Raw genomic sequence first — 14,496 nt, forward strand, 5'->3', positions numbered from 1 at the left:
TTTGCTGGTTTTTACTTTTTTTCCCTTTTTATCCTCATGGAATATTTTGTTGAGAATGTTCCGTAGTGTGGGCTTTCTAGTTGTGAATTCTTTTAATTTTTTTTATCATGGAATATTTTAATTTCATCTTCAAATCTGAAACTTAATTTTGCTGGATATAAAATTCTCAGTTGTCATCCATTTTCTTTCAGAGCTTGAAATATATTATTCCAGGACCTCCTAGCTTTGAAGGTCTGGGTTGAGAAATCTGTTGAGATGTTAATTGGTTTCCCCCTATATGTAATTTTATTTTTTTCTCTCAAAGCCTTTTTAAGAGTATATCTTGGGCTGGGGATGTGGCTTAAGTGGTAGCGCACTCGCCTGGCATGCATGAGGCTCTGGGTTCATTCCTCAGCACCACATAAAAATAAAATAAAGATGTTGTGTCCACCAAAAACTAAAAAATAAATATTAAAAATTTTTCTCTCTTTAAAAAAATATTAAAAAAGAGTATTCTCTGTGTTAGTCATTCTCATTATAACATGTCTTGGTGTTGGTCTTCTGTAATTTTGTACATTTGGGGTCCTGCAAGCCTCTTATATTTGATTTTCCATTCTATTCTTTAGGTTTGGGAAATTTTCTGCTATTATATCATTGAAAAGATTGTGTATTCCTTTGGTTTATATCGCTGCTCCTTCATCTGTTCTGATAACTCTTACATTTGGTCTTTTTATGTTAACCCATAATACTTGGATGTTCTATTCATGGTTTCTTATTATCTTCTCTGCATGTTTGACTCTACTTTCAGGATTATGTATTTTGTCTTCATTGTCTGAGGTTCTATCTTCCAAGTGGTCTCTCTGTTGGTGATGCTTTCTATTGAATTTATAATCTGGTTTATTGATTCCTTCATTTTGAGGATTTCTGGGTTTTTTTCCCACAATCTCTAATTCTTTATTGAAGCGATCTTTCACTTCCTATATTTTTTCTTTGATTTCACTCCTTATACTATCCTTTAATTCAAAGATCAATTTAACTATGTACATTCTGAACTCCTTCTTGGACATTTCTTCTACTGTGTGATCAGTGGCTTCTGTAGTTAGAACATCTTGGTTTGTTTGGGGTGTCTTATTCCTTTTTTTTTTTATGTTGCTTGTATGTTTTGCCATCTAGCAGTATGGATCTAAGGCAGCACAAATTCTACCCTGTAGACCTGTAGTGTCCCTGAAGGTTTCCAGCACCTCACCTTTAGTGATGAGACCAATACCAATAGCACCCAGTATAAACAATATATAGCCTTAAACCTAATAGCTCCCACTAAGGCATCTACTACTTTCTTGCATTAAACCAAAATGATGAGTTCAATAATTTTAGTATAAACAGAAAATTTTCTAAAGTGATTTACAATTTCGAATGGTGGACAAGAAAACAGAAGTAGGATAGTATGCAGTTTTCACAAAGGAGGAAGAAAGAAGCTAGAAGCAAAGATTCACAGGAAGAGTAGAAGAGGAGCCAACAGAGATTGGCTGTGGGTTGGAGAAAAGTTGGAAAGAGAATCCAAGAAAACAGACAAGTGATAAGAAAAATATGAACAAAGAAAAAAATTAAAAATATACAAATATAACAAAAATGCAAAACACCATTCATATATCATTGTCCTCCATACACTGATGCATAAAAAACACTCTAATCCAAATATGGTAGTGATGTTAGAGAATGGAAAAATAAAATAAAAATACATCTCAATGGAATGTTGAACTGTATCCATCAGCATTCAAAAGTTTCTCAGCCCTGTCTCTGAGATCTCATGGGAGCACCAGGCCCAGAACTGCCCTCAAAGACCCAGTAACTATCCCACCAATATGGGCTTCAGATACCTCAGGCCCAGCCACACTGCAATCCCAAGATCTCAATGCTGCTCTTTCTTGCAGAGAGACCACCAAGGATACACTCATGCAAAGGAGCAACCCTGAGATGCAGCAGCAAGACAGAGGCCACCAGCACTCCTAGCAGGAAGACCCCAGGTGTCTTCAAACCCACAGACACCCCCACACTGGGCTTGCAGGTCCTGACTGTAGTCCCCAGACAGATGCTGTTGCAGTGGTAAACCTGCTGGCACTCTGGCCCCAGGCCCTGGTTAGTCCCCCAAGATGGGTGAAGCCACTTGCAACCAATCCTGGAGTCTTCCCCGCAGTGGTCCTCTAGGCAATGATAGCAGTGGTAGTGCTGGTGGTTGGTGGCAGCAGGTCAGCAGCAGCAGTACTGCAATGGTGTCTGCAGTGGTGGCTGCAACTGTAGCTGTGGAGGCAGCGTCACCCAGATGATCTCTGGGGGATGCAGCAGGTGGCTGCAACTGCATGGGCAGCAGTACCCAGAAAGAAGACCTCCAGGCAACCTCGGGGTGGCAGAAGCAGTATCAGAGGCAGCTGTGAAGACTGTAGTGGTGCAGGCTGCAGCTGATTGGAGAAGACACCTCCTGGCATCAGCAGCAGTGACCTCAGAGGTAGCATTGGAGGTAGTGTCGGCTGTGCCCAATGAAAAGACCTCCAGACTCTTTGTAATTTTTAAAATTAAACTTTATTTTTAACTGATACATAAAAAGAAAAATACTACATATTAATGGGATACTATGTAATGTTTTGATACATGCATACATTGTATAACTTTTGGGGGGGGGGGCAGGTATCAGGGATTGAACTCAGAGGCACTCAACCACTAAGCCACATCCCCAGCCCTATTTTGTATTTTATTTAGAAACAGGATCTCACTGAGTTGCTTAGCACCTCACTTTTTGCTGAGGCTGACTTTGAAGTTGCAATCCTCCTGCCTCAGCCTCCCAAGATGCTGGGATTACAGGCAATCGCCACTGCACCTGGCTACATCGTGTAACATTTATAGAGTTAAATACATCTGAAAACTTCATAATTTTTTTTTCTTTTTTTTCTGTTACTAGGGATTGAACTCTGGGGTGTTTTTACCACTGAGCTACATCCCTACCTTTTTTTTTTTTTTGACACAGAGTCTCACTAAGTTGTGAAAGGTGGCTTCAAATTTGCAATCCTCCTGCCTCAAACTCATGAGTAGCTGGTACTACAGACATGTACCACTGTACCTGGCCATTTACCTTTTCTTTATAATGAAAGCTTTCAAAATCTTTTCTTCTAGTTTTTTGAAATGTACATTGTTACCTATAGTCACCCTACAGTGGAGTTTCTTATATATTCTGAATATCAACCTCTTGTCAGATGTATCTTTGCACAATTTTTTGCAACATTATTGTAAGTCTGAAAGTTGAAACAAACAAACTAAGAGAGCTCAGCGGAATAGAAAATAATATTGATGGTAAGAATAATGTTGTTTATATATAGCTGACCAATTCATTAAAATCTCATTTCTCTAGTGAGACATGGTAGGGACTGTGTTAGTAACTATTTTGTTTCTTGGAGCTATATAGAATACAAGACAAATAAAAAAAAGAATAAGAAGAACTAAAGCTAAGGCAGTGCCTAGTAATTCTCATGAAAAAAACAAGGAAGAGGCTCAGAAGCAAGACAAGGGACTTAGATATACATGTACCAACACCCAGAATATGGGTAATAAAGTGAATGTAAAATTTTAATACAAGCAGGAAAACACAATTTTAAAGGTATTGTTCAGTTTCCATAGAATGGGACTTACGGCTGACATCTGGAAAAGGAAGAATAAATCTGGTTCAGAGAGATTCCATGTAGGAGGAGAGGAGAGCAATAATTTATCAAGAAGGTATAGCCAGGGCTGGGGATATAGCTCAGTTGGTAGAGTGCTTGCCTCCCATGTACAAGGCCCTGGGTTTAATCCCTAGCAACACACACACACACACACACACACACACACATACACACGCACGCACCCACAAGAAGGAATAGCTAGTAATTCATTGGCTGGAGGGTAAATGTGTTCATCAAGAATGAAAAGGAGAAATGAAAGTGATTTTAGTTGTGAAGGTATATAAGAGGTACTGCTTAGGTAGATAAAAAAGATATGAAGAATTTATAAAATTATGATAGAAGCAAGAAATTATCACAAACATGGACCATCTGAATATCTGCTGGAAGTTTCATTTTTTTGTTTGTTTTTTGTTTTGGTGGTGTTGGGGATTGAACTCAGGGCCTTATGCATGCAAGACAAGCACTCTACCAACTGAGCTATACCCCCAGCCCAGTTTCACTATTCTGATGGCAGCATATCTGGCAAGTTTGTGACTCTCTTCCTGATAATTCCAGTTTGCACACAAATGAGAAATAATGAATACATTGCTAAACTGGGCTTAAAACAACCAATAAGAAAGATCTGGTTAGCAAAGTGAAAGTGACAGGAATCTTGGGGAAAGTGACCATGCCATCTGGATCTGTTAAGCAAAAGAATTGGTCACATAGGTTAATTGGCGTGTGTGTGTATGTGTGTGTGTGTGTGTGTGTGTGTGTGTGTGTGTGTAGAGCTCAGAGAAAAAGTAAGTGTGATATCCTGTTCAGATACCAAAAAGGAAAATTCAAGAGGGAGGGGGATCCAAAAACAAAATATAGATCTGCACAATTTAGTGAAATTCCAGTGAGAAATTAAACAGGAGAGATATCTAATAAACTACAGGATCCATATAGATTATTCTCTGATGAGCTCACATTTTATAAGTACATGTAAAGATGACAGAAGGAGGACTAGGCTTCCTAGTACAAAGACCAGAGTATCACAAATCTCCAGGAACTGAATCATAAGGACAAAAGTCCAGAATATACTCAGGCTCATAAAATGGGAAGAACTGCAATAAAGTGTTCTAATGCTATATTTAGTGCAAGACATTTAAGGATAAAGAAGTAGAACTTAATTGTAGTGTGTATGAGATAAAGAACTGGGGGGGGGGAGGGATCTTGTCTGTGAATTGGTAATGCCCCAAAGGGCTGAATGTTGGGTGGACAGCTCAGGGGGACTAAATGGTAGAAGCTTCATGAAGGTAGATTTGAAGGTAGATTTCAGCTTGACAAGAAATTACTTTCTAAAATATGAGGTATTTCAAGGTCAAATATGTTGCTGTGTGATGTGGTGCACTTCCCAATCCTGTGCTAAAATTTGAGGTAGACTAGCCACTTAATATGGACACTGTGGAGGGGATTGCTGTGTTGGTTGGGAAGGGAGGTCTACAGGCCTTCCAGTTCTATGATTATATGGCTCTATAGTTTTTTTTGATGGGGAGGGTGGGGTGGGTACTGGGGATTGAACTCAGTGGCACTTGACCACTGAGCCACATCCCCAGCCCTGTTTTGAATTTTTTTTCCTGAATCTGCTGCATTTTATCAAAGAAGTATTTTGCATTTGCAGAGGCACTGAAAAGTTATTGAACCAGTAAGCAATATAAAGGTTACTGCATTCTTTTGAAGAATTGTATTATGTATGTTCTTTTTTAAACTTTAAATTTATTTATTTATTCTAATTTGTTATACATGACAGCAGAATATATTTCAATTCATAGTACCCATACAGAGCTAGGTCCATAATTTTTTAAAAAATATGCATTTGTAAATTAAAAGTGAATAGTTGTTTTCTAATGATTTACTCAGGCTTTTCTTAAAATGCTGCCATTTGAGACTATAACAATTTCACCCAGTAAAATATCTTGATATTTAACTGATAGGTCTAAAAAATCCTTTCAGAATTAAATCCAGATCTCAGATGTTGCGGTTGAAGCACCTGCCTGCCTTTTTGTTTTCCTTCCTTATTCATAGTAAAAAGCAAAAGCAAAAGGAACAAATGCAATAACCTCTTCTTTGTCTTCCTAAAAATGTAAGCTGATTTTCAGAAGGCAGTTAGTAGTACATCCTTTTTCTTTTTTTAAACTTTTTATTCTAATTTGTTATATATGACAGCAGAATGCATTACAATTCACCTATTTTGTATTTTATTTAGAGACAGGGTCTCACTAAATTGCTTAGTGCTTTGCTTTTGCAGAGACTGGCTTTGAATTCATGATCCTCCTGCCTCAGCCTTCGAGCCACTTGGGATTACAGGCCACTGCGCCTTAGGGAGGCCCTAAGCAACTTAGTGGGACTCTGTCTCAAAATAAATATATATATTATAAGATTGAATGGGTTCAAACATCTGGGTCCCAGCATACGGGGCAAAATGAGAAAAGTTATCCCAGTGGTTAAGAGGGTAGACTCTGGAGCCAAACTGCTTGAATTCAAATTTGGGCTCTGCCATGTTCCTAGCTGTCAGGCCTTGAGCTATGTTGCTTTTCCTCTTTAAACTTCAGTTTTTTTCAGGTATTAAACAAAAATGATAATAGTATCTACACCTCAAAAGACTGTTCGAACAAGTAACAATAATAAGCAATAATGTATATATAGAACAGAGCCTGATACACAGTATGTATTCAATACATGTTTGATTTTATTACTATTAAGAAAAGTGCTACCTTACTTAGGTTTGACCATCTCTAAATTTTAGTGAACAGTTCACTCAACCCTGCTTAAGTAGGGTGGTAACCCAGTTCTTCATTGTAGCCCAAAGGTACTTTGGCAACCCTATCAGAGGCCAAAGGATTTGAATTTCTATGAGGCGCTCAGAAAAAAGTACTCTCATTTCTTTCAGACCTGGCTTATGTTTCCAATGTGGAAGATTAATTCATAGTGTAATTACTGGGGAAAAATCCATGTATATAATTTGTGGATCATTTTTTTTTGTGTGTGTGTCTAGTCTCTCACTGCTTCAGCTTCTGGAATGTTCCTGCCATGCCCACTTTTTATCACATCAACTGTTACTCAAGAACCTAATGGCTCCCTTTTGCTTACTGGATCAAACCTAAACTCCTCAGCATAGTCTTGGAAGCACATTTTTCTTTTACCCTCAGTGCTTAGAGAGACTTTATTTCTGGCAGGCTTAGAAAGCATTTACAGATTTCAGCCCTGGGGTAAATGCTTAGAAGAAACAAAATGAATCTTACTGAGGTATAATTGTCATGCAAGTAGCTGGTGCATGCATATAATCCCAGTGGCTGAGGCAGGAGGACTGCAAGTTCAAAGCCAGCCTCAGAAACTTAGGGAGGCCCTAAGCAACTTAGTTGGACCCTATCTCAAAATAAAAAAATTAAAAAGGGCTGGGGATGTGACTCAGTGGTTAAGCACCCTTGAGTTCAATCCCCCAAAACTGCCCCTCCCAAATAATTATCATGCAAAAGAATTGTACATATTTGAAGTATACACTTTGATAATGTTTTTACATATGTGTATACCTGCAAAATTATCATAGCAGTGAATATAGTGAACCTGTCCATCAACCCCTTCAAACTGAACATGCCCCTTGGTAATCCCTCTACCCCAACACAACCATAGTTCAGCTTTCTGTCATTCTAGATTAGTTTGCATTTTCTAGAATTTCATATAAATGGAATCATATGGTTTCATTTTATATTAATCATATAGTTTTTGTGGTCTCACTTCTCTTGATGTATTATTATTATTTTAAAATTCATCTATGACATTGTATGTATTAACAGTTCTTTCCTTTTGCTAAGCAGTATTGCATTGTAGGGATATACCACATTTTATCTGTTCATCAGGACATTGGGTTATTTCTACTTTTTGCCTATCATGAGTGTTGCTGCTATAAACATTCCTATGTAAGTTTTTGTGTGAACATAGATTTTCATTTCTGGGCTACAAACCTAAGAGTGGAATTGCTAGGTCATATGGTAACAATATATTAAACCAGTTGAGGAACTTTCCATTTTTTCCAGAGTGATTGTATCATTTTACATTCCCAACAGCAGGGTACAATTGTTCTATTTCTTCCATATCTTGAGGCCTTTCTTTAGCTGCCATCTTCTCCATGTCATTTCTTATTTCTATCTTTGAGTTTCTTCCCATCTACTCCTTCGATGGTCTCATTCAGTCCCTTCACTTTAAATGCCATCTATCTGCTGATGACACCCAAATTTCTATCTCCAACCATCATTTTTACCTGAACTACAGACTTCTCCTATTTTGAAATAATTATCAACAATGTTCTGGCATATTAGTTTCCTATTACTTCTTTAACAAAATTATCACTAACTCCATGGCTTAAACAACACAGATTTGCTATTTTATCATTTTGTAAGTCATAAGTCTGACATGGGTCTCACTGAGTCAGAATCAAGGTTTTGGCTGGGCTGTGTTCCTTTTCTTTCTGGAAGATCCACATGAAAATCCATTTCCTACCTCATTCGGCTTATTGACTGGATTCAGTTCTTTGTGGTCATGGGACTGAAGTCCTCCTTTCCCTACTGGCTGCCAGCTGAAGTTCATTCTCATCTTCTAGAGTCCTTCTCCATTCTTTGGTTCCCAGGTATCTTTGTCTTCAAGGCCAGCAGTGAGTTGAGCCCTGGTCATGCCTCATTTCTCTCATCTTTACTGCATCTCTGACCCACTCTTCTGCCTTCCTACACCACTTTTAAGGACTCCTGTGATTAGACTGGGCCCATATTAACAATCCAGAATAATCTCTCTGTCTCAGTGTCTAAGTGTAATTTCCTCTGCCAGATCTCTCTCTCTTTCTCCTTTTTTTTTAATTGGTATGGGGATTGAGCTCAGGGGCACTCTACCACTGAGCCACACCCCCAGCCCTATTTTGTATTTTATTTAGAGACAGGGGCTCACCAAGTTGCTTAGTGCCTCACTATTGCTGAGGCTGGTTTTGAATTTATGATCTTCCTGCCTCAGCTTCCCGGTCTCGGTCTCTGGGATTACAAGTGTGCATCATCATGCCTGACTTATTGATTTCTATGTGTCCTGGGCATTTTGAATTTTACATGTTCAACATACAGCATTTAATTATTTCCCCATCAAAACTCTGCCCCCTAGTCTTTCCCACATCAGCAAATGGCAATATCATCTACCTTGTTAACTCAAATAAAAACCTAAAAACTGGGCTGGGGCTGTAGCTCAGTGGCAAAGCACTTGCCTAGCATGTGTGAGGCATTGGGTTCCATCCTCAGCTCCACATAAAAATAAATAAATAAAATAAAAGCACTCTGTCCATCTACAACTACAAAAAAATTTAAAATAGAGCCAAAAACCTAGGTGCTATGTTTAATTCTTTCCTTTTACTCCCTACATTCAATTGTTCAGCAAATCCTGCTGAGTCCAATTCCAAAATATGTCTACCTTTATTGACACCATTGTACTTCAAGCCTTCATTTCTTGCTTGGACTTCTGAAATCACCTCTTAATTGGTTTTCCCACTTCCAGACTTGCTTGCTTCCACTCCATTCTCTATATAGCAACCAGAATGATCTTTAAAAAATGAAAGTCATATTGCTTTTCTGCTTAAACACCTTCAATACTTCCCACTGTATTTAGGATAAAATCAAACTTCTATCTCTGGCCTATGTGGCCACATAAGATCTGGCTCTTAGGATCTGGAGCTGTCGCTCAGGGCTAGAGCATGTGCCTAGCTTGGGCAAAGTCCTGAATTGAATCCCCAGTGCCATAAACAAATGAAACAGATCTAGTTCTCTAATTCAACCTCATCTCACAGTACTTTCCCACTTGCTCACTGCACTCTGGCTACACTCCCCAAACCTTTTCCCACAATCAGATTTTTATACCTGTTCTTCCCTCTGCCAAAAATTTCTTCTTATTTCTTTCTATGGTTGGCTCATTGTTTTCCTTTGGGTTTTATCTCAAATGTTTCCCGCGGAGTGGGCTTCATTGACTCCTTGATTTAAACCGGTTCCCTCTTTACCTCATAATCCTTTAATAAAGCACTGTTTATTACCCTCATAGTGTAACCAAAAGCTCTGTCCTTGCCCCTGATGCCAATTCAATAAGGAGGTCACAGGAAAAAACTTTTTTTGCTATACTAGCAAAGGAGAAACACTGGGAACTCCTGTCCCAGAGGCTGTGATTCTGCCCATCCGGGAAAATGGAGGACTTTTAAAGGAGCTATTCAAAAGCCACATTCCAGGTGTGCTCTGCAAGGGGGGTCCTAGGGCGGCGCCCTCCTGGTGTGTTAGTAACAATTACTTGTTAATTTGGGAGATAAACACTTCCTAGATTCTCTGCCTGACAACTCCTCCCTATGGAGCACAGATAATTCAAGGTAATCTTATTCCCTGCCCTCAGGTTAGGAGGGGGAGAGGGAGAAAAGGAAAAGGAAAACATGTCCTTTTTAAAAATACACCTCAGAACTATATTCAAAAGAACAAATGGACCACTATTACAATAGCATAGCATTACAATGTATAATTAGCTTACATGTTTATTGACTGCACCCCATGAGTTTGTAAAGCTCATGGGGGCAAGAACCTTATGTGTCTTTCATACCATTGTGTCCATACTACCTAGCAGTTCTGCGTGCATGAAATGTCTTCTCACTCTATCCCAAACACTCCTTCCTTGCTATGACATTGCTTACACCCAGCCTTCAAGCTGCAATGGCTTTCTATTCTTGACCAATTAGTATTTCAGGGCTTAGTTCAAGACTCAATACCTCCAACAGCCCTCGTTCTTTATTAGCCCATCCCCCTGTAATGATCCCTTTAATAATTTATTCAGTTAGTATATATTGAGCTCCTTGGCAGTCTTGCCAACAGTTGAAACTACATCATCAAGCCTTTTCTTGTATTTGCTTTATAATCATGGTCATGTTGTTACTGCTGTTGACCGGTGACGAGTCCTTGCTTCCCCAATGTTGAAGAATAACACCAAAGAAGCACGCCGAGGCAAGGTCAGAGTAGAGATTAGAAGTTTATTAAAGGACAGCAGAAAAGACTTCTCCTGGAGGAAGAAGGGGACCAAGAGGTGGAATCCATGGAAGAGCGGTTGTCTCCCCTTTTTATAGTTCTGGTGATGGAATGTAGGTGGGAAGGCCCGAGGGGTGGGACACAGGTGGGCCAAAGAAGTAATCTGGTCAGGAAGGACTTCATTATCACTTCTTTGGGATGGACTTTGGCCTAGGGCCTTTTCAGGACTTCATTAACATTCCATGAGTTGTCCTGCATTTCCTGGAATCATTCTCAGCATGGCCTCCATTTTAGATTTCACTCGGTATTAGACCGGATTTACCTAACTACACTGACTACCTAACTTTAAATCTGGCTTCAATGTCATTCATGTATGTATGTTTTATTTCCGAAGACTGTAAGTTACTCCTGGGTCAATATTTCATCACACCTCTTTATAATCCTCATGAAGTACTTAATCTTGTGTGGTGCACACTGGAAATGATAAAATAGAGCAGGAAGACAGAACACTTCCTCATACCTTTGAGAGCTACATCCCCAGTCCTTTTTTTATTTTTTGACAGGGTCTTGCTAAGTTGCTGAGGCTAGCCTTGAACTTGTGATCCTCCTGACTCAGTCTCCTGAATTACTGGGAATGCAAGCATACAGTCACCAAAGAGTTGTTAGGGGGTAGGGCTGGGGTTGTACCTCAGAGGTGGAGTGCTTGTCTAGCATGTGCCTTGCCTAGCATGTGTGAGGCACTGGGTTTGATCCTCAGCATCACATAAAAATAAATAGATAAATAAATAAATAGAAAGGTATTGTGTCCATCTACAACTCAAAAAAAAAAATTAAGAAAACAGCTGTTCGGAAATGAGAAAAATGAGGCACATTCTTTTTCCTCATTTTAATTTATTGAAAAAAATCAAAACTGCAGTTTAGGAAACATTTCTGTGATAAGTAGCAAGAGTTTAGCTATTTTATAGTTGTAGAAGAATATATAGCAGGGCCTGGGGCTCTAGCTCAGTAGTAAGAGTGCTTGCCAAATTTGATCCTCAGCACCACATAAAAATAAATAAAATAAAGGAAAGGCATGCTGTTCATCTACAACTGCAAAAACAAAGGCATCTATAGTGTAATGACAGATTTGTGGGACCCCAATAGACCTCCAGGAGCCGAATCTGATACAATCACACAAGAGACTTTATTGCAAGCTCAAGCCTGGACTCACAACCATTTCTGATGCAGCGGTCCCAGGGAGTGAGTCCTGGTCCTTTGTTCAGTGAGATTTTATAGGTTTTGGGGGGATACTCTATGCATCACAACATCACACAGCAAATCATTCCATACTGCAGGAAAGTCAAACAACAACTCTTAACATTGATTAGCACATTCACTGGTGGGAACAAGTTGGGTAGGGGTGATTGGTTAGTACAAGAGGGGGATTGTTTGAACTGATTGGTTTAAGCCATGAGGGGTGTACGTGCTAAACTACATGGTTTCCCAACATGTTATCAACCACCATAAACTACTGGGGATCATCTGGCATCCCAGATATTTTCCATCTCATGCTGATTGGTGGTTGCTAGGGGGTTGCTATGGGTCCTCACCTAGCCTAACTGAGTCAGGGACACCTGGTGCTGCAGATCTTTCCTGTTATTTGCAGACAAACAACTTAGCAGGGTGAGTATGTGCTTAGGAGTGCTCTGTGGGTTTTTCCCAGGACAAGGGTCATGCCCCCTTCCTTAGGATAGGCCTTGAAGTAGAAGCTGGTTTCTCAAAAATGGAGTCACATCAGTTTCTCAATAGCAGACATACTATCAAGTATATAACCTGAGGTTAGGATTTTAGATTTTGTACAAAACTGTTTTTGAGGCTTTTAGAGCTTTTTGAAAGGTTGTCTGCTTCAAGGGAAAGAAAGAATGACAAATATGAACTAGGAATTTGCCACCCTCCAAACTCTTTAACAGATTGGGCTACAGATAAAATTTGCATGTGTGTTAACCACCATTCCTTGTAAAAGTGTTAAGGTCTAATCTATACTGTAGTGTGTGCTCTCAGAAGTTAGCAAAGGTTATGAATTCAGGAACAACTGGTATGGGTTCAGGTGAAATGAATAAAACTAGGCCAGCAGTTTGTGTGCTCTAGCAGTTGGAAAATGAGTTATTTTCATATATCTATATAGGACAACATTCTAAGAGTTTAATAATTATTTTCATGTATCTATATAGGACAACATTCTAAGAGTTTAATATTTTAATATAAGTTCAAGGCCAGCCTCAGCAACTTAGCAAAATATTATTTAAGTGTTTAACCATAGTTTTGAAACTCTGATTAGTAACAAATGACCAATACAACATTTTTTTCCTTTGGAAAATAAATTTAATAGCAAAAATACTTTTAACATACTGAAAAACCTTAGTGTGTATCTGAGAGAATGTGTGCATGAATTAACAACTTAATGTTAGATATTAATGTATTTTAAATGGATAGGCACTATTTGAAAAGGTATAGTTATATGAATTTTACAATGTGGAACAATCATGCAATTTGACTTTTAAAAATTCAGTACAGATTATTAGCCTAAAGTGCTTTTATTCTGTTACTTTTTTAGGGGGATATGTGTCAAATGTTCCTTTTGATTCTTCCTAGGCAACTAGGACATCTTGGGAGAATAACATGATTAAAAAATTTATTTTCAGGGTAGGCTTGCAAAGCAAGTGAAAAAGGCAGAGAATTCAGGCCATTTGAACTGTATGTGATTTTAGTCAGAAGATCTGTGGGGCATAATTTTGCAGTCATGGTAAAAACTGCCTTCCTGAAGCACAGATTCTAAGCCTAGGATGCTTCATATTTCAATAGAGGTTGGTTCTACTATGCTGTGGTTAACTTTTAAAAGTTAAATGTTTTCATTTGGTTTCTGTTAAGGTCTAATCTATATTATAGTGTGTGCTCTCAGAAGTTACCAAAAGTCATGAATTCAAGAACAACTAGTATGGGTTCAGGTGAAATGACCGAAACTAGACCAGCAGTTTGTGTGAGCTTTTTGCATCAACTGTGAGTAACCCTGTGGCTGAGTTTGTGACATAGATTCTACTTGATCATTTCATCTACTCCTTACTTGAGCTGTCGTGGCAATGCCCTTTCGTGTTGTGTTTCTATTCAGAAGGTAAATTGCACATTTTGTCACTGCTATGTGTTGGTTATAAAATCTGGTAGGAGGCTGTCAAGACATAGTAGTGTTGAGAAACTTCATGGCACAGGTGTTCACAGGGACTCTAAGGACGTATGTGGCCAAATTGTGTAATTTCCAAAAATGACAACCAGAAATACCCTCTTATTACTCTTCAAGTGGACAATTATGAGACTACATTTATCTCCAATTTCAACATGTGTTCAGCTAGTGCGCTTCTAGTTCCATTCAGTTCTACAGTGTTGGTTTTTTAGACTCTAGTTTTCCAGTTTTGAAGAACTTCCTTAATTCCCTTAATTCTTGGGGCTTCAAACTCTGGTCCACTCCTGGGGTCAATTTATAGCTCAAAGGAGACACGATGTAACCATTTTGATAAAGACAGATTCTCTTGCAGAACTCAAAAGTGCTAAACATAACTCCAAAATATGGAACTACCTGTTAAAACAGAAAATGAAAATTGTGTTAAACTCTTCAAATATCAATGTATCTACATCAAGATAAGTCAGGACAAATTGACAATAGCTGTGGGCAATACAACATGGTAATTGTTTTTGAAATTGGGGAGAGGGCAGAAAGAAGGCTGGCACAGTAT

At 38.8% G+C, this 14,496-nt stretch overlaps 1 protein-coding gene across 2 annotated transcripts in view; it reads right to left on the minus strand.

Moving 5' to 3' along the window:
* Positions 1-11,893: 11,893 nt before the first annotated feature.
* The window catches only part of Slc25a43 (solute carrier family 25 member 43), a 45,794-nt gene continuing 43,191 nt past the window's right edge, over positions 11,894-14,496 (minus strand). For both annotated transcript variants that reach the window (XM_040284817.2, XM_005319382.5), the window contains one exon: positions 11,894-14,339. In XM_040284817.2, the coding sequence (XP_040140751.1) occupies positions 14,139-14,339 (201 nt within the window). In that variant the 3' untranslated portion in view covers positions 11,894-14,138. The remainder of the gene's footprint in view (positions 14,340-14,496) is intronic.

The sequence above is a fragment of the Ictidomys tridecemlineatus genome, chromosome X, assembly GCF_052094955.1.
Source record: "Ictidomys tridecemlineatus isolate mIctTri1 chromosome X, mIctTri1.hap1, whole genome shotgun sequence".
In the NCBI taxonomy this organism is placed as follows: Eukaryota; Metazoa; Chordata; class Mammalia; order Rodentia; family Sciuridae; genus Ictidomys; species Ictidomys tridecemlineatus.